Source organism: Mastigoproctus giganteus, chromosome 10, assembly GCF_048544385.1.
Source record: "Mastigoproctus giganteus isolate SK-2022 chromosome 10, ASM4854438v1, whole genome shotgun sequence".
Taxonomy (NCBI): Eukaryota; Metazoa; Arthropoda; class Arachnida; order Uropygi; family Thelyphonidae; genus Mastigoproctus; species Mastigoproctus giganteus.
The window spans coordinates 117,776,054-117,798,992 of record NC_143584.1 but is presented as its reverse complement, the minus strand read 5'-3'; the positions used below and the strand labels follow the sequence as shown (position 1 = coordinate 117,798,992).

General features: G+C 36.3%; 1 protein-coding gene across 1 annotated transcript in view; it reads right to left on the bottom strand.

The window, feature by feature from the left end:
- Nucleotides 1-22,939, bottom strand: part of LOC150079247 (uncharacterized) — a 163,526-nt gene that overhangs the window by 71,649 nt on the left and 68,938 nt on the right. Inside the window, exons 5-6 of the mRNA XM_090383000.1 lie at nucleotides 1,355-1,415; nucleotides 1,264-1,295 (exon numbers count right to left, since the gene is read on the bottom strand). Of these exons, the coding sequence (XP_090239126.1) occupies nucleotides 1,264-1,295; nucleotides 1,355-1,415 (93 nt within the window). The remainder of the gene's footprint in view (nucleotides 1-1,263; nucleotides 1,296-1,354; nucleotides 1,416-22,939) is intronic.

Genomic DNA, 22,939 nt, shown 5'->3' with positions numbered 1-22,939 from the left:
CTCCTTTACTACAAGGTGGTGTTCCTCCCCATAGTCACATTCGCTGAAGGGGCATGGTTTCACTGAACAATTAAGTGTAAAATTAAAGAGAAGCTGAACTCTGTCCAACGGGGACTTCTCCCGGCCACCCATTGGATCTGCAGAACAGTGTCCACAGCAGCAACACAAGTCATTGCAGGAGTTCTTCCATTGGACCTCTTTGTAGTTTATAGGGCTATGCTAAAGAATATGGAGGAGGATTCCTGCAGCAATCCTAGGCATCCACCTTAACTTAGACACGGATGTGAAAAGAGAGAAGCTGCACTGCTATAATGAGCCAGTTCATATAGGGTAGAAGTGATGGGACACAATCAACAAGGGACTAGCCACAAAAAACTTCATACTGGATGTTACCTTTGCAATGGCAAAATCTGTTACGAAATGGTTTACTCTCAAGATGGAAACCTCCTATCTAGTCACAGGACATGGGGCCCTCAATGAGAAATTGTTTCAATTTAGACTTTCAGAGTCAAAGTTTTGTTTCTTAAGCAAATGTTATGGCAGGTAACAAACACAATGAAGAAACTTTCAAAAACAGACTTCAAAGAAGCTTTTCTGCAATTATATAACCAATGGAAAGAACATGTAAATAGTCAGTCATTATTTTAAACAATTTAATGTGTAATTATCAATAAATATAATGATTTAGATAAAAATTTGGTCCTGGAACGTCCTGATTTTACCTTTCAGCTACCAAAAATCAAGAGAATGAATCTGACAAAAATGTGCTAATAAATGAAGCAAATTTTGCATAATAATTTTATGCTGGGCTCTTAAAAATTTTACCTGGCTCTAAAATTTTGGTCAATTTGTTCTTTTGTAATGTAAACTAAACTATACTGCTTCCTTACTGTAAATCAGTCAGAATTTTTAATTTTTCTTTTAAAAAAAAACAAAACATGCCCCTAATTTATCAGTTTGCTACCAAAAATCAAGAGAATGAATCTGACAAAAATGTGCTAATAAATGAAGCAAATTTTGCATAATAATTTTATGCTGGGCTCTTAAAAATTTTACCTGGCTCTAAAATTTTGGTCAATTTGTTCTTTTGTAATGTAAACTAAACTATACTGCTTCCTTACTGTAAATCAGTCAGAATTTTTAATTTTTCTTTTAAAAAAAAACAAAACATGCCCCTAATTTATCAGTTTGACAGTTATGAGTAGTTCTACATGATAATATTTCAAATCTGTTAAAAAAAATTACTTTTTTTAATCATCTTACCTGTGCCAATTATAACACAAAAATCTTCACTGCTGTATCCAATGCAAGTTATACCATTAAAAGCATAGATACATTTCAGTGGATTTCCTACAGCAGAGATAACCTAATATCAGCCATTTCAAAATAATGAGTAACTTTACATTTCAGACATACTGAAAAAGAAAATTTTTAAAATATAATTTACAATTATCATAAACAATACAAAAAATATGCCAGATTAAATACTCTACCTAACATGTCATTGTCACATTGAAGTCATTTCCAAATGTGTTCATAGCTGCACGATAACCATTTTAACTCCTTTTCAACAATCAGTGGAAAAACTATTTAGTACAAGGTGGCAGGAGTCAGAGGCCAATGGTTGATTTTTTCATGGTTGTTAATGGGCAGGGAAAGGCAGAATATTTGCAGTTTCATTACTGAAGGAGGCACTTAAATTTTTAATGCAGAAACAAGTAAAGATCTCTTGAAAATCACTGTGAGCAGGCAGAGTTCTGGAGTGTAAAAGAACTAAAATAGAGGGGGGGGGGAGAAAGAAAGCCAAAATGCCTTCCAAATTTATGGCAACTGATGAATTTAGAGCTTTACATTCTCACACATTTAAACTACAGTTGTGCACTGGCCATAATACAACCCACTACATTTAACCTAAATGCTTAGTGTCCCCTTTTACTGTGCAGTTTGATCACCACTTGGTCAGTATAGCACTGTTCACCAGGTAAATGCTGATGGTTTATTCACTTTTTGATTGCACCTTTATTTTGAAAATAATTAAAAATAAGTTTTTAATATGAAAAACAGATTTTTTACAGTCACATTCATAAGAGATTGAAAATAAAGATGAAATCAAAAATTGAATAATTTTGAATTATTTATTGCCAATTTTTAAAATTATATATGGAGTAACTTTTTACCCCATTTAACCGGTTACACAGGTGGTATTTTGAAAAACAGTGGCATGACCAGTCATGGCATGAAAAATTCAATACTTAACCAATAATTAGCAAGCAGAGAGTCTCTCTCTCTCTCTAAACAGCTAATCCGTAGTCCAAATCTGAAGTGATAGGTCTAACTTAGCAGTTTTAAATAAAGTTATGGCATGGGGAACCGTTTGAAAGCTGTCTCTGTTATTGTCCCTGACCTCCAAAGGGTAATTTATGGCATACTCTATTATTAATTAGCTGCAGATGTTGAGTACAGAAACTCAAGTTTCTGTCAGCCACTATTATGCCTATGGCTACTGTGCATCCAATTACTGTTATCTCCCATGTCCACAGCTGTAAAATGTGATGGGTATTCAATGTTTGAGCAGAAGGTACTACAGCATAAAACACTACATTCAATTGCCCTTTATTTTTACCATAACAAGTTATTTGAAAAGAATACTATTACAGCATCTTTCACCAATGTGTATTTGATCAAGTGAAAAGAAAAAATTTCAAACATATTGCAGTTGACAGCTGCACTACGTGTTCCAGTTTTGAGTCTTTCCTATGCTAACATTGCACAACCTAAAACTAACAGAAACTAACTTACAGGGCTGTTTTTTGAAAACAGTATTATTACAGAACATTCCTTCAATGTGCATTTTTGACCAAATAATAAAATTTTCAAGCAGAAATCTTTATTGGTTGCTACTCTAAGTGCCTAAATAAGCATTTTTAAGTTATGTTATGAAAGTTTGCTTGTAGTAAAAAAAAAAATAATAACCATTACTCCTATGAATATGACATTTTAGCATTATAATGTTTATAAAATTATCAGCCTGGGGAAACAATTTAATGGGAAATATTCATAAATACCAGGACCATAAGCCTGTGATTTATTATGAGTATCTGTCACCTCCCCCTCAATACACATCTGTTGATGTTTAAAAAAGGGGAGGGAAGTCATCTGCTAATGAATTTTTAAAGGTTTAAATGCTTCTGTTACATTTAAATTGTTTCTTAAATTTGTCCAAAAATACTAGTCAGAGAAATCAGTTATAGTAATTTATGTTATTTTTTTTATGGAGAAAGGTGCTCTGCTTGGTGCAGCTTTGATTTTGAATTTGATTTTCCAATCAACTGAAATTCATAGTGCTCACCTTCAAACATGTTTTCTTTGATTTCAAGTGAGTTTTAGCTGATAATGCAATGAATGGGAAAACTGCTGAAGCCAAAATGCAGCAAGACATTTACAATTTTGAATTCTCCAAAGGGTCTTCCTCGGAAATGGACATTTCCAAGGAGACCCTTTGAAAGTGCCTGTTTATTGTCCCAGCGTAATTTACCTGTTTGTGTTAAAATTTTCTATAGTTATTAATACTAGCACAAGTTTCCTGTGTCCATGGCTGTAAAATGCTAGGGTTAAGTGCACCATTTCTTGTACATCTCACACACACTTTATATATCTTTGGCCCAACAGTGTTATGGGAAAGGGAGCACCTGTCCCGTGGTTCTAATAACTAAAGTTTATTGAAGTGTTCATTATAAATCTTCTTTTTAGGATCTGTTGTTTCCTGCCAGTGAGTTGCTTTTAGCTGTACACTGTGTAACAGCACTGCTCAGCAATGCTGTTTTCAATTTACTTTTGGTTTCCAGTCAGTTCTGGTTTATGTATTGTTTACATACATTGTGTCCAGGTGATTGATTTTAGTTTAGTGTAGTAGTGTCAATTCTCTCTATTTTTAAAATGGCCTGAAAGGGATTAAGTAAGTTAGCTAATGCTAATAACACAAAGAAGGTGAAAAGCTATAAGAAAAACTTATTATTGGAAACTAAATTAGGCATTCTAAAAAGACTAGATTTGCATTACATTTAGTGATTTTAAATAATCGGAAAATTAACAGTATTGAAGCTGTTATTGTAAACAACATATATACAGTATACATATAAGTTAAGTTTATTTCTTGCATTTTCTTGAACAGTTACTGTATATACGTTCTATTGCATAATTTATGTATTTAAAATTTATATTCAAAGGTTTAAATGTTTCTGGAAAAGTTGAGCAGATGGGCTGAGAGGTGGCAACTGATGGTTAACATTGACAAATGTAAAGTAATGCATATGGGTAGCAGTAACCCCAGAGTACCATATCAACTGAGTGATACTACACTCAGGATAGTGGAGAATGAAAAGGATCTGGGGGTAATTGTGCAGTCAGATATTAAGTTTTCTGAACAGTGCAAAAAGGCTGCAAGAGTAGCTCATGGTGTCTTGTCAATGATATACAGGAATTTTGCTAGCAGAGATAAGGGGGTGATTGTCCTCTTGTATAAGGCAATAGTCAAGCCACATCTGGAGTACTGTATACAGGTTTGGAGGCCTCATTTTAGGAAGGATGCAGAGCTGCTGAAATCAGTACAAAAGGTTGGCGTTATCACCAAGAAAGGTTAAGTTCTGCAAATTGCAGCTTCTGGAGACTAGGCACCTGCGAGGTGATCTAATTGAGGTGTATAAGGCCTTGAATGGATTGAGCAAGCTCAATGCTAATGGGATTCTTCCTCTTGTTCAGATTACTCACCTGAGGGGGCATAAATTCAAATTGAGGAAAAACAATTGTAGAATAGATTTGCGAAAATTTGTCTTTAGCCAGCAGGTGGTTGATAGTTGGAACAAACTTTCATCTGTTGTAGTGGAGGTCAGCAACTTAAATAGGTTCAAGGCAGAACTAGACAAACATTTGGAGTGAATGGATGGGTGAAATGGGAATGGTGTTTTTTTTTTTTTTTTTTTGGCTGATGCTATATAAGCTTGCTTTCTTGCATCATATGCCCTACTAATGCTAATTAAATTCTGCTATATTTAATACTGTTATATTCTTATACCCCTCACTTAAGAGCACTAAGCAGGGATTCCTGTACTTAAAAAAATAAAAATAAAATGCAAGTACATGTAATAAAGATTATAAATTACATGCATATAGCTGAAAAAGAATCTGTATTTAATAAAAATAAAAAACATTAAAAATACTGTAATTTACCACAATTGTTGAAACTTTCATTTTATTGAACACCACTTGCCTTTTGGTTTAAGCTATTCTAATTTGGTAGTGGTGGGAGGTTAATGTTAGAGCAACATGCAAGCAGCTTTAGTGTAAAGTGTGTTAGTTGTCTGACGGCACCATGGGTTTCCCCCATCTCCGCGTTGTATTCTTTGTAAGTGACACAGAACTGTGTGGAGGCCAGAGTTTTAGTGAGACCTAGTGGCACTTCTGGTTGAACTGCTATGGCTTCTGTAGCTGCAAATCAGATAACTTCTTAATCCTTTCAAGAGTGAGCAAACATGCATGCATGAGTCCTGGGCTGTGAGTAGCTAAAATCTTTTATATAAATGCTTTTAAATATTAATGTTCTTATTTTGAATTGGATTCCCAAAATTAGAGTGAAACTACTGTCAAAAATTAAATCAGAATTAATAAAAAAAAAAAAAAAAAAACCATTAATAAAAAAAGTAAGAAAAAGCCTAAAAGAACAGCTTGTCGTTTATTATTATTATTTTTTTGATGAAATAAAATCTTCTACATATATTTATCTATCACTTAATTCAACTTCTGGATCTGAATTCTGGAGAATTTTAGCTTTTGTAAGTCTAAATAAAACAATGATGGATGATGTGTAATCTCCTCCTAATTTTAAAAACTATTTTCATGCTGCAACCTGTTATAAACTTTGTCTACAATTATTTGAAAACACAGATATCAGATCGCAGCATGTACTAGATGATTTCCACACAATTCGTACATAAATGGATACATTAATTGAAATGCACTTGAAATGACTTGGGAAAAAAAAAAAAAGATATAGGTATGTATATATGTATGTTACTCCTCAGGGCTCACACATGAAAAACATGTACAGCAGACTCTCGATTAACCGGGACACTTCGAGACTACAAATTAAAAAAAAAAAAAAAAAAACCAGAAATCAAAAAAAATTCAAGTAATAACTATAATAGGTATAAACAGATATTTTGCAAGTTGTAAATAAGCGACAAGCGTCATTGTAAGTCGTCAGTGGGAGATTAGTGTACTTATTATCTTGCAATCCCCACTGTCTTCACACCCACCGCTCAAAAAAAAAATAATAATAATAAAAAAAAAAAGAGAGAGAGACCAAATGTTTAGTTTGTTTTAGTGTGTCGCATCGATTGTTGTGTTCTGTTGCAGCGCAAAAGGACAAATTTTGTTTCGTTATGTCAGGGATGTCAATTTTTTTTACAGTAAAAAAAATTTTTTTTTTTTGTTTAGAAATCGCAAAAATGATGGGTAAATGCAAAAGAGTTACGTTTTCAGTTAAACAAAAACTTAAAATTATTCAAAAGTTTGCATCATAAATGGTTGTTGTTGTTTAGTTTTTTAGGAGCATTAGCAACTAAGGCCATATTGCTCCGAGATATGCGGTGATCATTCCCTGACCTTTCCGCATCCTCCGTATTTGGTGGTGACGGGCTCGAACCTCGGTCTAATCAAGAAGCGTGTGCAACGCACTGCTGCTCCTTCCCACCTGGCTACGGAGGCGCCATCATAAATGGTGCATCTGTTAAATCTTTAAGGAATCATTATAATAAGGATGTATCAAAATGGCCAAACATTAACAAGTATCCCGTGGAATTCACATTTGTCAATAATAATATAATAGCAATATGTTATTAGTCATTCCCGAGTTACATAAATCTCAACGAAGTCCTGGAACGCATCTCTTATGTATGTCGGGGAATTTTGTATTTTGAGATTAACTGGGAAATTGATTATCCGGGATTTGTTTTTTACCATCAATCCGGAAAATCGAGAGTCTACTGTATATATGAACATACTCCAGGAAAGGTTGAAGAAGGTACAAATGGTACATTTCTTGGCCTTCAATAAGAAAGCCAAATAGTTATGATGCATCTCTTGCTAGCAGGAGTTAACTTGCAAAATGGTACTTGTGATGGCATTGCTAGCATTGGAAAATGATTTGGACATTGCTCGGTCCAAATCATTCTCCAAGACAATTTATATTAACTCATTACATTCAGTAATGATCTGAGATAAAAATGCCATTGTCAAGATTTTCATGTGGACTCTTTTCTGTATTGTCATCTGGTTCTTTTGCATTATGCTATTCAATCAGTTAGCTCCTGAAACTCTTTATAGTGCCTTTCTGAAAGAGCTGAGAAAGTCCTATACCCAATCGATGACTAATCTTCTTAAAATGGAGTGTCATACAATGGCAACTTCTGACCAAGTTGCAGATTTGCATCCCAGCAGTTTTTTTTTGTTTTTATAAAATAAAGTTTGTATATAATTATAATCACATTCTGCTTTGAAACAATATTATTTACTCCTACACTACAAGTAAAGCATGCAAATATGGCACATGCAATAATGCAATTTTGCATACTCATGATGCCAGTATAGCTCAAGGGTGGCTGACCCATGGCGCATATGTCACTTGTGGCCTGCACAAGCTCTTGTTAATGGCATGCCTTCTGATGTGGAAAAAAAAAAATGACATAAAAAATTAAACAACTGACTTGTAAAGTGACAAATGAAACTACACACAGCAGAGCTTTCCTTTGGTTATCAGGTCATATCCCAAAGGGTTTTTACCAAATTTTGAACATCATATCAGCATTGTTTTCACTTTTATTTCCTTTCACTGCATACATTGATATAACTCGTTGATTAAAATACGGTTATTAATAAATAAAAAATTTATATTTATTAGCATTAGCAGAGGCATTTGATGCAAGAAAGCAAGCTTATGCAGCATCAGCCAAAAAAAAAAAAAAAAAACCACTTCACCCCTCTGTTCATCCAAAATACCTGTCCAGCTGAGCCTTAAACTTATTTAGGATATCAACTTCCACGACAAGGGATGGAAGTCTGTTCCACCAACCAACCACTCGCTGGCTAAAGGCAAATTTCCGCACGTCTATCCTACATCTGTCTTTCCTCAATTTGAATTTATGCCCTCTCAGGTGATTATTCTGAGCGAGAGGAAGAATCCCATCAGCATTGAGCATGCTCAAACCATTCAATGCTTTATACACCTCTATCAGATCACCTCGCTGGTGCCTAGTCTCCAGACACTGTAATTTGCAAATCTTAAGCCTTTCTTCGTAAGAGCACCCCTTTGTTCCATTCACTAATCTTGTTGCCCTTCTCTGTACTCGTTCCAGCAGCTCTACATCCTTCTTGAAATGAGGCCTCCAGGCCTGTATACAGTACTCTAGGTGTGGCCTGACCATTGCCTTATACAAGGGAATAATCACCTCCTTATCCCTGCTAGAAAAATTCCTATATATCATTGACAATACACCATGAGCTACTCTTGCAGCCCGTCTGCACTGCTCAGAGAACTTCATATCTGCCTGCACAACCACCACCAAGTCCCTTTCATTCTCTACCACTGTCAGTGTAGTACCACAGAGTTGATATGTTGCTCTGGGGTTGCTGTTTCCCATGTGTAGTACTTTACATTTGTCAATGTTTAACTTCATTTGCCACCTCTCAGACCATCTGCTCAACCTTTCCAGATCCTGTTGCAGCAGCATAGTGTCAGTAGTGTCCTTGACAACCCTGCCTACCTTTGTATCGTCTGAAAACTTCGACATTAAGCTTGATATACCATCATCAATATCATTTATGAATACAGAAAACAATAATGGACCCAACACTGAGCCCTGAGGGACTCCACTAATAACATTAGCCCACGACGAGCAGTGTCCATTGATTACCACTCTCTGTCTTCTCCCCCTCAGCCACCCCTTTATCCACAGCAGCAATTTGCCTCCAATGTTACACTGCTCCAATTTGTGCAGCAGTCTTCCATGTGCAACAGTATCAAAAGCCTTTCTAAGATCCAAGTATATAATATCAAAGTTATTCCCTGCATCCAGTTCCTTTGTGACTGCATCATAGTATCCAAATCAAATTGGTCAGGCAAGACTTTCCCTTAACAAAACCATGCTGTGTCCGAGCTATAACTGAAGTCTTGTCTAAATGATCCTGCAGTGCTTCTTTAACTAGTGCCTCCATTAATTTTCCTGGAACACAAGTTAAACTCACAGGTCTATAATTGCTTGTGTCAGCTTTTGATCCTCCTTTGTGAATTGGGGTCACATTTGCACATCTCCAGTCTGTGGGTACCTCCCCTGAGTCCAAGGAAGCTCTCATAATTATGGCTAAGGGTTTGCTTACTTCCTTTGCTGCCTCCTTTAATATAACTGGATAGATCCCATCCACCCCGGGTGCCTTTCTTGTGTTTATCTTCAACAATTTCTCCTCCACTTTACTCTCAGTTATTACAAGATTCTCTAGCTTACTGCTAGAGTTGAATACACCTCTGGCTTTCCCCTCGCTAAATAACTCCTCATGTGTGAATGTTGATGCAAAATATTCATTTAGTTTGTTAGCTACCTGAGCAGGATCATCAACAGTTGACCCATCGATATCAAGTGGACCAATCTGATTCATCCCCTTCCTTCTAGAGTTTACATAAGTAAAGAACTCTTTGCTGAAGATTTCTCGTAATCTGCCTTCGCCTGCCTAACTTCCTTTGTAACTTGGTTACAGATCAATTTGTATCTATCATAGGCTTCTGTGTCATGTGTTAATTTGTATGTATCACATGCATGTTTCTTCTCTGCCATATGCCTCATCTGACAGTTCATCTGACATCCATTTAGGCCTAAACCTTGAACAATATTTCTTAGTTGGTATGTAAAGTCTAGTAGCTTCCAAGATAAGTTCTTTGTATGCTTCCCATTTTGCATTTGCTGTTGGTAACATCATCAGTTGGTCCCACTGTATAGAATTTAAATACTGTCTCAGTCCATCGTAGTCGCCTTTACGAAAGCAATAACCCTTCCCTTTACCCCTAATGGTAGTTACCTCTTTGAGTAAATCCCACTTCAGCACACTGTGATCACTGCCACCTAGTGGTTCATTTATCTGCAGATTCTTAATGCATGAAGAATCACTGCTGATAATCAAATCAAGAGTATTCCTCCCTCTAGTTGCCTCCCGAACATGCTGATGTAGAAAACAATCATCCAATAAATCCACAAAAGCCTTGCTAGTGTGTGTGTGACCAGCCCACAAATTCCAGTCAATATCTGGGAAATTAAAATCTCCCATTATAAGACTCTGATTTAATGGCCCACTCTATTTCCCTGTACAGGTTCTTATTATATTCATCAGAGTCATTAGGCCTATAGCACACTCCTACTCTCAATTTTGATCTCCCAATGCTTATGTCACACCAAACTGACTCGACACTGCACTGTCGAGCGATGTCCACTGGCTTCACTTCCTTGGATTTTATGTATTTCTTAACTAATAGCATAACCCCTCCTCCCTTCCTATCCAGTCTATCTTTTCTGTAGACGTTGTACTCCCCAAATTCCAGTTCTGCATTCCTTAGATCTGTGTGACACCAAGTCTCTGATATCCCAACAATATTTGCCTTTGATGTTTTGAGCAATACCTCAAATTCATCAAATTTATTTACTAAACTCCTAGCATTGGCGTACACGCAAGTATACATGCACCTATTTCTATTCTTAGCTACCCTAACACAACCCATGTGTTTACTTGTACCGCAATGACTCCCAGCAGTCTCTGAAATATCCTGAATCTTGTTTTTCAGGCTTCTGCTCATTCCAATAGAAGCAGTGCAAGAATCTCTTTCACCTCTGCCAGTGGCTACTGTTACTCTATTTGTCTTTGTATCCCCCCAAGCTAGCAGTTTTCCGACCCACCTAACACTGCCTCGATAGCATCAGCATATATTCTTGCACCCTTTCTATTTAAGTGTATCCCATCCCTGTAGAAGCAATCCCTCCTGTTAACAAGTACAGTCCAGGCTGAAAAAAATTCTACCCCTTGAGCCTTGCACAATCTTTCCAGGGCCGAATTGATCGACAAGGCACTCATCATATACTCCCTCCTATCGTGTCTGGGCAGAATTGCAGACACTTTCAAATTCAACCCTATTTCACGGCTTTTTTTCAACAGTGACCTGTACTTGTTAAGCAATTCTGCCGGTCTCCTACTCTTGATATCGTTAGTGCCCACGTGTACAACTATATCACCTTTTGTGCCCTTAAAAGATGATATCTGCTCTACAACGTCATCAACCTTTGCCCCTGGAAGACATACCCTGGTCCTGTTCCACCTATCCTTTTTACAAAGCATGTTCCCCGTTTCCCTGACAATAGAGTCACCAACAACTACTAGTTCCTTTGGGATCAGCGCATTCTGCCTTGGGGGTTGCTGCTGTGTTTCACGATGACCAAGTGCAAGCTCTGGCGTTGATGCGGGCAGCTGAGAGCTTGATGGGCCCCTCAATTTAGTTCCTTCGAGGGCATCCACCCTGTCCTTCAAGCTCTCATATAGGCCCATAAGAACGCTGAGTTGTTGCCTGATTTCGATACACTCCTTGCATCGTGCACACACAAAGACATCCCCCATGGCAATATCATGTCCCGTACCTGAATGCTCCACAAACATCATGCAAGCTGTGCATTTTAGAAGACTGTGACTCAGAAGGCAACTGCCCCCCTCAGTTCTCCTCTGAGCCACAGCACTTCCATTAGCTTGAGCCTTTTGTTTTGCTGCTCTGGTCTGAGTCATGATTACTTTTAATTTAATTAAAATTTCAGTTTATAACCCTAACTTATCTCCCAACACAGTTATAACGGGATATATATTTTTTAGTGTCAAGTATTAATCAATCAGTCAAGTATTAATTATCTCAGAGTTCCCTTTATATAACTTCCGTATCAGTTATGTATTAATTAATTATGTTACGTTTGTAATCTAAGTCGGTATATGTATTTAGTTAAAAAGTGCAATTTAAATGCCAAAGAAGTTCAACAAGTTTAATAGATTTTACCGATCGCTGAAAATATTATAACGTATACTATACTAACGCTATCTAGGTTCGATATATAACGATCGTATGACAAAGACAAAGGCGGAAGTTACGAACGGTAATCTATGGACACTTAAGTATTAATTAACTTTCAAATCTCGCTGTCCCAATTCAGAATAAACCAACAATCCTTACTAGGTCTATAAGCTACTTACAAAAAATAATTTGATGTAAAAAATATTCAATAAGCAGCTAAATTTGGCTAAAAAAAACTTCTCGTTCAGCAGAGTTGTAACTTGTAACACGTGGATTTGATACCCTTACCGATACTTTTATGCAATTACAAGGCCGAGTAAAGAATAAATACACCAGATTAATCAGAAATATCACAAAATAATGCTATACTACTAAATTTAAATCAAAAGTTTTAGAAAAACAATAATTTCAAATCAATAAATAAGAAAAATCCACTTAGCGGCTTTGAACACGTCTGGCCCCTACTAGCCTCGTCAGCAGACATTTATTTGTGTGATTCACATTTTCAGACTGGTGGGTTACGGACTAGTGCTGTAGTCATAAAATTAGCAGAATGTATACTCTGTGAATGTTACATATGCAGAGAGTTACATATGGAAACTGTGCTTATTAATTGAATTCCAGAGCATATACCAATGTATGTACACATACACGCCTTTCAAAAACTGGGTCCATCATGACAATGCACCAGCCCGCACATCCCTCGCTGTGGTGCAGTTTTTGCCATCCAACATGACAATCGTCCCCCCCCTTTATTCCCCAGACAGTCCCCCTGCGGCTTCCTCTTCCCTCTGCGGCTTCCTCTTCTTTCTTGGGAAGACTTTCAGAACGCATTCAAATCATGGGAGAAGTGCTGGGATGTTTACGGTCTCAGGAGTACTACTTCAAAGGTGACTGTGGTGAATAAGACCTAGGGTGAGTAATCTATTTTATAAATACATTTTGGGAACTTTTGGGTAGCACCTCTTATACAAATCAAATTACCTAAAAGAAACGCAAAGGATGTTTCACATAAAGCTATCTACCGCATGTGCTTGGCACATGAGCCAGATTTTTTTTAAACCGAACATCACCAAATAGGCGAATCTGCTATGCATTTATCAGAGATGACAGGACAGCTGTTTTGAAGCTGTTTTGAAGCGTAAGCTGATGAGACTTACTGATGTCTCATCAGCTTACGCATGGTCTCTACCTATGGCAAAAGAGTGAACCAAGCAGTTTCTGTAAAAAAAAAAAAAAAATTCTATTCAAACAACTAATGGATTTGTCTGTTGGACAATGCTATGATGAGAATTCAGTAAGCCTTGAAACAGCTCTCCTGGCAGTGTCTTTGATCTTTAAATGGTGGATTCACCTATCATGATGTGCAATTTAAAAATATATTGGCAACTTAACTTGAGTCGTGGATTGTGGATAGTGGTACCTGTCTAAGGTGGTCATAAAATCAAGCTTAAATAACCTTTAATTGGAAGAGAATATTCTCCATGACCATACTAATACAGAAATGTGCTTAACATTTGCTAGTATTTATTTAAAAGTTTTCCAATTTAAATATAATACAGATTGTTAATAAAATATTTTAAAATTAAAAAAAAAAAAAAAAAAAAAATTTATGATAACACATGACTAATTTTGTGTGAGAATAGTACAGTGCATTTTTCACATTTGTTACGTCAATAAAGCACTATACTATTCTCTGTTTATTTTGAGGTTTACAAACAAAATAAAGTGTGGCTAATATAAAATCACTTAGTCAATCATTTAAGAAACGTGTGGCTTCAGCTACCCACATCAACTATTTTGCACCAGCATTTTTGAAATTTAATATACACATGCAATTAGATAATGAGCATAAAGAGACAAAAGTATAGGCACTTGGAAAGAGACAAAACAGTGCAGAAAGGGAAACTAAATGAAATTTTGGAATCAATGAAAGAAATGAAAGAGGTGAGAGACTTGTGGAATTTGCAGAATCTTGAAGAATGTCAGAAATGAACACTTTTTTTTTCAAGAAAAGGGCGAACAGAAAGTGGACATGGAACAGCCCAAATGGATTAACAACTAATGAAATTGACTTCATCCTCACTAACAGAAGATATATTGTGAACGATGTTACCGTTCTGAACAATGTAAATGTTGAAAGTGATCACAGAATGGTAAGATGCACACTTGATATAGACGTAAGAAAAGAAAGGAAAAAACTGACTTGAATAAATAAAACAAAAGGTTTTTGAGATAATAGAAGATGAGAAAAAAAAGCAGTGTGTACTGGAACTTAACAAGTTTGAGCTTCTGAAGACCTTTCAGGCCCAAGATATTGATGAGGAATACAATTTTCTGAAAGTGATAAAGCCTGAGAAACCTATAGGTAAAAAGAAATCCAAAGGAAAAAAAAATTGTCAAAAAAACACTTGTCATAATGAATTGAAGATGACAAATGAAGAGCAAGATAAACACTGAAGGACAAAATTGAGTACACTGAGTTATGCAAAGCCATTAGAAAGAGACACAGAGAGCACATAAGATTTAACACAAGAAAAGTGGAACAAGCTAAGGGAAAACAAAGGACTCAGATCAGCAATCATGAGCAGTAATACAGAAAGACAATTGATACTGAAACTGAAAAACAGTGATAGTGTACTTATAAATAGCAGAGAAAGCATAATTCAAATAGCAGAAGACTACTATAAAGAATTATATAAGGAGTGAGGAAATGATGCAAGCAGTGGGGAGATGGACCACAAATTAGCAACACATACAACATACTTGATATCCTCCCGATGAGGTAGAAAAGGCATTGAAGAAAATGAAGAATCAGGAAGCCCTGGGTGAAGATGAAGTTACCGTAGAGTTGTTAAATTAGGAGGAAACGACATAACACAATAACTGGCAAGACTCTTCACAAAATACATTAGCAAAGGCGTGACGCCTAAGGAGTGCAATAATTCAATCATAATTTTGCTACATAAGAAAGGAGATAAATCAGAAACTGGAAATTATAGACCAATTAGCTTATTGTCCCACCCTACAAGTTGTTCACGAGGGTTTTTACTAACAGATTAGAAAGAATACTTGGCAAGAATCAACCGAAAGAGCAAGCTGGCTTTAGGACAAGATTCTCAACTATGGATCACCTTCATGTAATATGAAGCTCCATTAGCACCTTCATGCTAATGGAGAAAGCAAATGAATAAAAAACACCATTATGGCTGGCATTTGTGGATTATGAAAAGGCATTTGGCTCCATACAGCATAAGACAATGTTTTGGGCACTGGAAAGACAAGGCATAGATACCCCATATATTATGATTTTGAAGAAAATACAGTAAACCCCCGCTATTCGCGGGGGTTATGTTCCTGAGAAATGCCGCAAATACCGAAAACTGAGTTATGGCTCCCATAGTAATAAAGGGGTTCCGTTCCAAAGTATGAAATATATAAGAAAAACTAGTCTAAAATTTTGTCTATGTATGTATTATATGTACCTTCATAATATGACTATGTACATAGACAGTACATAGTGAAATGCAAGCATATGGCATCGAAATGAAAATAAGAAACAATTTAATATTAAATGTAATATTTATTAGAAATTTCAAACAAATCTTTCAAACAAGCATCTTTGATAGACAAAAAACTTATCCCGCCAGTGCTATCACTAGTTTTGCTAAAGTGTTGATAAAGGTGTTTTGCCTTTTCACAAATGATGAGTGAATTTAACGGAATTTTATTTTGAGTTCGGTCTTCTATCCACAGATTTAAAGCTTTTTCCATTTTTTCTAATTTAATATCACGAGTTACAGAGCAAATTTTTGAAGCAATTAGCGCGTTTTCACGGACACTACGGCAGATTTTTTCTTCCGATTTCTTGATTGATCGTACCGTTGACTCATTGATTTTATAATGTTTTGCCACTGAGGAGACACTTTCACTATTAGAAATTTTGTCTAATAACTCAATTTTATTTGCTAATGTCATCACCTTTGATCTTTTCACATTTCCCTTGTTATTTGTAGCCATATTTTTGTACGGGTTAGAAAGAACTTGTCCACAATAAAGTCACTTTCTTCTGTTAACACACTCGAAAAAAGTCTGTTTTACACTGCAAAATGGTAGAGTTATCACTTTTGTAAGCATATCAATTTATAAATTTATTCAATTTATAAGCATATAAATTAAAAGCAAATGACGAAACCTTCCATGACAAACGCATAACACATATTGAACAAGGATTAGCGAGAAACATCCACACTCGCGATTTTGTCACCCCTCTCCCCCACCCGCCGAGCGCTTTTTTGATCGGGAAAGATAATTTTAGCCACGTCCATGTTTTTTTTATGGCAGAAAATGTTCACAGCGCTTTAAAATTCACATTTTTTCAGGTTTCATTTTATATTAAATCAGCGACCGCAAATACAGATACCGCGAATAGCAGGGGTTTACTGTATATGAGAACACTACCTCCTTTATTAGACTAGACAAAGACAGTAGCAAATTTAAAATTGAAAAAAAGAGTTCCGACAAGAAGACACAATATCTTTGAAGTTGTTTACTGCTGCCCTTAGGAAAGCTTTCAGAAGATTGGACTAGTCGCAGAAAGCAGTAAATGTGAATGGAGAGTACCTAAACAATTTACGATTTGCAGATGACATTGTGATCATAAGTCACAATCCCAAAGAATTAGAGGAAAATCTTAATTAGTTATGCAGGAGTTAGTAAGGATTTCGGACTAAAGATGAATATGGCTAAAACAAAAGTAATGATGAACAAGTATGCCACAGAAAGGGTTATAATCATTGAAGGAGCAGTAATTGAAAAGGTGGACCCATATACTTATCTGGGACAAGTCATTAGCTGTAATAATGATAAATAGCTGGAAGTCAAGAGATGAATAAATTTCAGATGGATAGCATTCAGAAAATATAGTCATATACTGAGGAGCAATAGTCCAATTTTTCTGAAACGTAAAATAACGAACCAATGTATACTACCCACCATGACTTATGGAAGTGAAACTTGGGCACTCACCAAAAGAATGGAACGAATTATATTAGGAATCAGACTGTTAGATAAGTAGAGAAACACATGCATTAGGCAGCAAACACAAGTAAAAGATTCTTATCATAACGAAAGAGCTGAAATGGTCTTGAGTTGGACACATAGCTCGAAGACATGATGACAGATAGACTAAGATAATAAGAGAATGTTACCCAAGAGGAGCTAAAAGAAAACCCGGAACACTACAATGGAGATGGACAGATGAAATTCACGAGTTTGTGGGTAGTAAATGGATGGCCATTGCACAAAACAGAAGGAACCAGAAAGCTGCTGTAGAGGCCTTCATCCTGCAGTGGACTGAATATGGCTGATGATGATAGGCAGACTGCAAGGGGTACATAACGAAAAAGTAAAACTTAAGATGTTTTTATATGAGAAATAAAAGAAGGCAGGAAAGGTTGTTGCCCATGGCTATGGTTTCTACCAATAAAGAAATAGTTTTGGACAAACCAGATTTTAATCAGAAATTTTTCATCAGTGAAGGCAACTGAATATATGGTGTGAACCACACTTCACCAAAATGTTCTCTCCAGAATATGTCTCTCATATTCTGGAGATAACAATTTGATTTAGAAGATGATCATGTAGGATCCGTAAAGAGTCGCACAACAGAAATGGGACTATCATGTTGTAAAGTGACATTCAAGGTATTTCCAAATCATCAGTAGGCCGCAGAGTTCAGAAAAGTACTGTTTCTCTTTTTGCATTTTCTGTTATGCAGGTGCATATTTTACTACCATGCAAGAAAACTTGATTCTTCTTTAAGCACAACTGCTTTGTAGGAAAACCAGTGTACTTATACATAAAAAAAACAGCTACATACGCAATCACTCATTTCCTCACACAGTGCATTATTGTTATTTCTGGAGCAAGAGCTACATAAGCCAGATTGAGCCTATCAACAATATGGAAGCTATACATGGTGACTGGATTGAGGACAGTCAGAAATCATCACATAATTGCACGTTTTAGAAAGCAAAAATAAACTCCAGCAGATTTGCATTGTTACCTATGATATGGCAAAATGTCAAAGGTTCTTTAAGATTTGGTAGAAAACTGAATGCAACTTGCTAGGCATGAATGTATATTCAACAAGAATATGCTCCATTACAAGCTTACACAATTGTGGATAGTCAGCGGCAAGTATAATGATGTACATTCGAAGCTCTATATAATAACTCTGTAGGGGAATGAGAAAAACTGTTATCTCGATCATTCATAAAATCGGCAACAAAACAAGTAAAAGCTTGAAAATTTAATGTAATGCTACTAATACAATATAGTATAATCTTATTTATAATATGTCCTACAGTATTAAACAAGAAAACTGACTGTAAATTTTGCACTGTTTGTAGAGTGCAATTTTTTTTTTTTTTTTTTTTTATCCTCGCCTTTTCCCATTATTATATGGGGTCGGAGTTTTTTTTTTTATTGTTTTGGCATGCAATTTTTACAGCCGGATGCTCTTCCTGACGCCAACCCTCACCCTTTATCCGGGCTGGGAATATGCGGTGGTCATTCAGTGACCTGCCACATCCTCCGTATTTGGTGGGTACGGGCTCGAACCCCAGTTTAATCAAGAAGCGTGTGCTATGCACTACTGCTCCTGCCAACCTGGCTACGGAGGCGCCTGTTTGTAGAGTGCAATAAGGTTGCAATTAAATTGTAAATTTCACTACATAGGCTACATACCTATCAAAACCTAACAAGAGAATTGTTTCATACTTTAAAATCATCTGTCAAAACACGCTGTTTCAATTGTAGAGCATGTTTTAAAATAGAATTATGAAGGTGTGCAAAAGCAGTTATTCGCTTTTACAGTTAAGCTGCACTTGAAAAAAAAAAAAAAAAAAAAAATCAGCATACGAGTTCCAATCCTTGACGAGCATCTTTCGCTGAAACTTCTTGTTCAACCATAGTAAGTTCCTCATCTTCATGCTACAAATTTCAGAAGATTCCATTATGCCTGCAATGAGTTACTCTTCATTCGTGAGAGGCGCCTCCGTAGCCAGGTGGGAAGGAGCAGCAGTGCGTAGCACACGCTTCTTGATTAGACCGGGGTTCGAGTCCGTCACCACTAAATACAGAGAATGCGGAAAGATCAGGGAATGACCACCGCATATTCATGGAGCAATATGGCCTTAGTTGCTAATGCTCCTAAAAACCAAAATAACTAACTAACTAACTCTTCATTCGTGCACATCCTGAAACATTCAATGTCAGCATTCCACTTCTGTGTAATCGTTGAAGCTTATGTTTTCCTGTAAGTTTAGATGATGAAGCACATGCTCAAATATTTTGTCCCTATTATTGGACTGTCCTTTGCAATTAACAGAGGAAGAAGTATCCAGCATGTTTGAAGCAGTTCGAGATCATTTTTTCAACTTCATCCCACGCTGAAACACATTGCCTGCAGGATGTTGATTTTGCATTGAATTTTGCTTTCAAGAAACAGCACAATTTTGTTTAATAGCATTCTTCAGTAGTTTTTCTTAAAAAATTTTCCTTCCATTCATTTGTAGTATCAACATTCATGGCCACATTTTTGCCACACTTTTTGAAAGACAGGCCAAGACAAGTCTTAAATTTCTGGAAACATCCATCTGAACTTTTAAATTCTTCAAAATCCATTTGACGTGCAAATGATTCAGCCTTAGCTTTTAAAAGATTGCCACTACGGGAATATTTTCTTCATGCATCCTCATTGGCCATTCCAAAAGTGCCTTTTGAAGATCTGAATACTTCGCCTTTCGTGCTCGAATCCTACCCTGATGCAGCAGATTTCTCTAAACTTTCAATATTTTCCGATCTTTCAAAATAGTGAACAGAGTACTCTTAAGAATGCCGAACTGTTTGGTGATATCAGTCTTAGAATGCACACTATCTACAGCTTGCAAAATCCTAATTTTATCTGTGATTGGCAAAGCTATCTGCTTTCTTGGAGCCATATCAATAAACATACACTAACTAATGAAATGAACTTCTAGCCGATGTTCATTTTGTTACTGCACTGCAAGAAAGAAGTGTGAGAAATCTTAAGAAATGATTTCTCACAGTTTTATACTGCAATTACTTCAATATATTTGAAGTGTTGTGTCATTTTTAAATGCAAATATTGCAATAAAAAAGTAAAAATTCAGATTAAGAGGTAGAAATTTATGGTCGTCATAGAGAAATCCTTTTATTTTAAAGGTTGTTATACTGAATGTAAATAGCATTAGCTTAATGAGAAATTGGCTGGGACCAACCACATAGGACGTTATAATGTGTTGGGACATTAAAAAGAGGGTTGCCATAAAGAGCTTTGACTGTATTATCTAAGTGTTGGAGCATTACGTAATATATTCATCAGGACCAGCAGCACTGTTCTTTGACATAGATATGTCTCCTTGAAGTTCAAGCAGAAGTTCAGTTTGGATTTTTCAGCTAAAGCTTTACATATTCTGAAATGATAGATCATATGCAGTTGAAGTAGACAATTATGAAAATATGGGCCCTATGGAATTCATAATCTCTGCAGGAGTAGAAAGCTACTGCCCATTCCAAATTAAAAGTGGTGAGGCTAATCGAGAAAATTTGCCATTTACTTTTCTCCACATTATTCTTATGCAAGTATTTTTATTAACTGAGGATGCAAAATCTAATCCAGGTTTCTTTTTGTGATGACCTTTTGTGTTTTAGCTTTCTTCTTTATGTGATGGGCCTTGGGTCTCATAATCTACAAGATTGGTGGTGTTAGGGTTTCTGTAGAATAGATTCCATAATTGTTATTTTCTTTTTTTTGTGTACTCTTACAGTTTTTGTTCCACCAATAATTAATAGTTCTATGGTTGCTTGACTGTGGAACGGCATCAGATGCAGCTGTTAGTATTTGTTCATTATGTGATTGGTGACTGTGTCAATAGGCAAAGTTTGATGATCTGATCATCAAAAGATGTGGGAAGTGTACTTTGAACAATCCACCTTGGAAAATTTCCGTGCAGTGGTATAACGAGAGTAGGGTCAGCAGGTACATTTTTTGTGAATATACCTGCTGACAAAAAATCCTGGATATGCTACTGTTTCCATGTTATGCAGTTATGGAGTGTGATGTTTGAATTCTACATATTAATGGATAATGATCACTATTAAGTGGATCATCAAAAGCTATCCACTCGATACCAGGAAAGAGGATCAGAGAGCAGACAGATCTATTGCACAGGTTGTCCCTGTAGGAAAATGGATGCAAGTTGGTGAGCCAATATTTAGTAGAGTTAGATTTTGTATTTCAATGAGCTGCCTTCATCCATTTGCATTGGGAGATTCCCCACAATGGAAATTGCCCAATAAACAGAAAGGGTTGGCACCACAGAATAAGATCTTCAAATTTATGTATGGTAAAAGGATGACTGAGCAGCAGGTAGATTGTCAAAGTGTCAAAGTAATACCAATCACTATAAGTTAGCAGCTTCAATGGAGGTTTGTAAAGGCATGCATTTGCAAGGGACTCATGAATCTAGGAGTATGGCTACTCCACTGTGAGCATTATGTGTAACAGATCTGTAGAGAGTATAATTTTTATGGAAGGAGATACCTGAGGTGTTAAATGTCCCCTGCAAGCAGATGCCAACTGGATTACGATGCTTAATTATCTCATGGATGTCATCAATCAGGGCTGGTGGAACACCGCAAGCCTGGTAATCAAGGCATAGAGGCACTAATGTCTGGGAGCACCAAAATTCAAAATTTTTATTATAATAATATTTAATGAAAGTATCTCATGGACACCAAATACACTTCTGCCTAGGGATGCCAAAAACCCTAGCACCGCACCTGCCATCAATATTGCTGTGAAAGTCTCTGCAATTCCATTGGACGACAATGTTCATTGTTTTGATTCAAATGAAGCTGAGTGTCTGCTTTTTAGAAGTCTGCTTGAGGCAGTCAAATTTCATTTTGCTTCTTTCTGTAAAAATAGGATGTGTCTATAACATCCTCTGGATGGATCACCAGAATAGTTTCGTCTTGGCTGTAAATTTCAGTGGTATCCAAATGGAAGGAGTTAGCATGTTTCCTCCTAACAGAATGTGAGTTTTCTGTTTGGACAGGTCTTACAGGAGTTGTATGAGCAGCAGTGGTATTGAGAATAGTGTATTGTTAGTTCTTCCAATATTGGTAGTGTGTTACTTTGAAGATAGAGGTGTAGAAGAGAGCAAAGATCGAGCCCATTCAGAAATAAAGATGCGTGGTGAAATTGATATATCAGTCTGAACTGATATTGAATGAAATATTTGGGAGGCTTCAGCATATGTACATCTTGGTATGTGTTGTTGTAACTGTTTTCATGCTTCTGAATATGAGATTTTCTTTAACTTGCATTTCTGGATTTTTTTCTCGTATTTCCATTATTCACAAGTTTTAGAGAGGGTAGTATAATTGCCATTATAACTGGGACAAAACAAAGTCTGTGCATTACAGAGAGCTTAGGCATGCTCCTTCAATGCACAGTTTGGATATGTTGAGTCACCTCGACAGACCATATGGAAGTGTCCAAATTTTTGACACCTAAAATATTATTTCATTATTTGACATGAGGCTACTGGGAGTCAGAAGTGTTCAAAGCCGCTAAGCAGATTTTCTTATTTATTGATTTGAAATTATTGATTTTCTAAAACTTTTGATTTAAATTTAGTAGTATAGCATTATTTTGTGATTTTCTGATCAATCTGGTGTATTTATTCCTTACTCGGCCTTGTAATT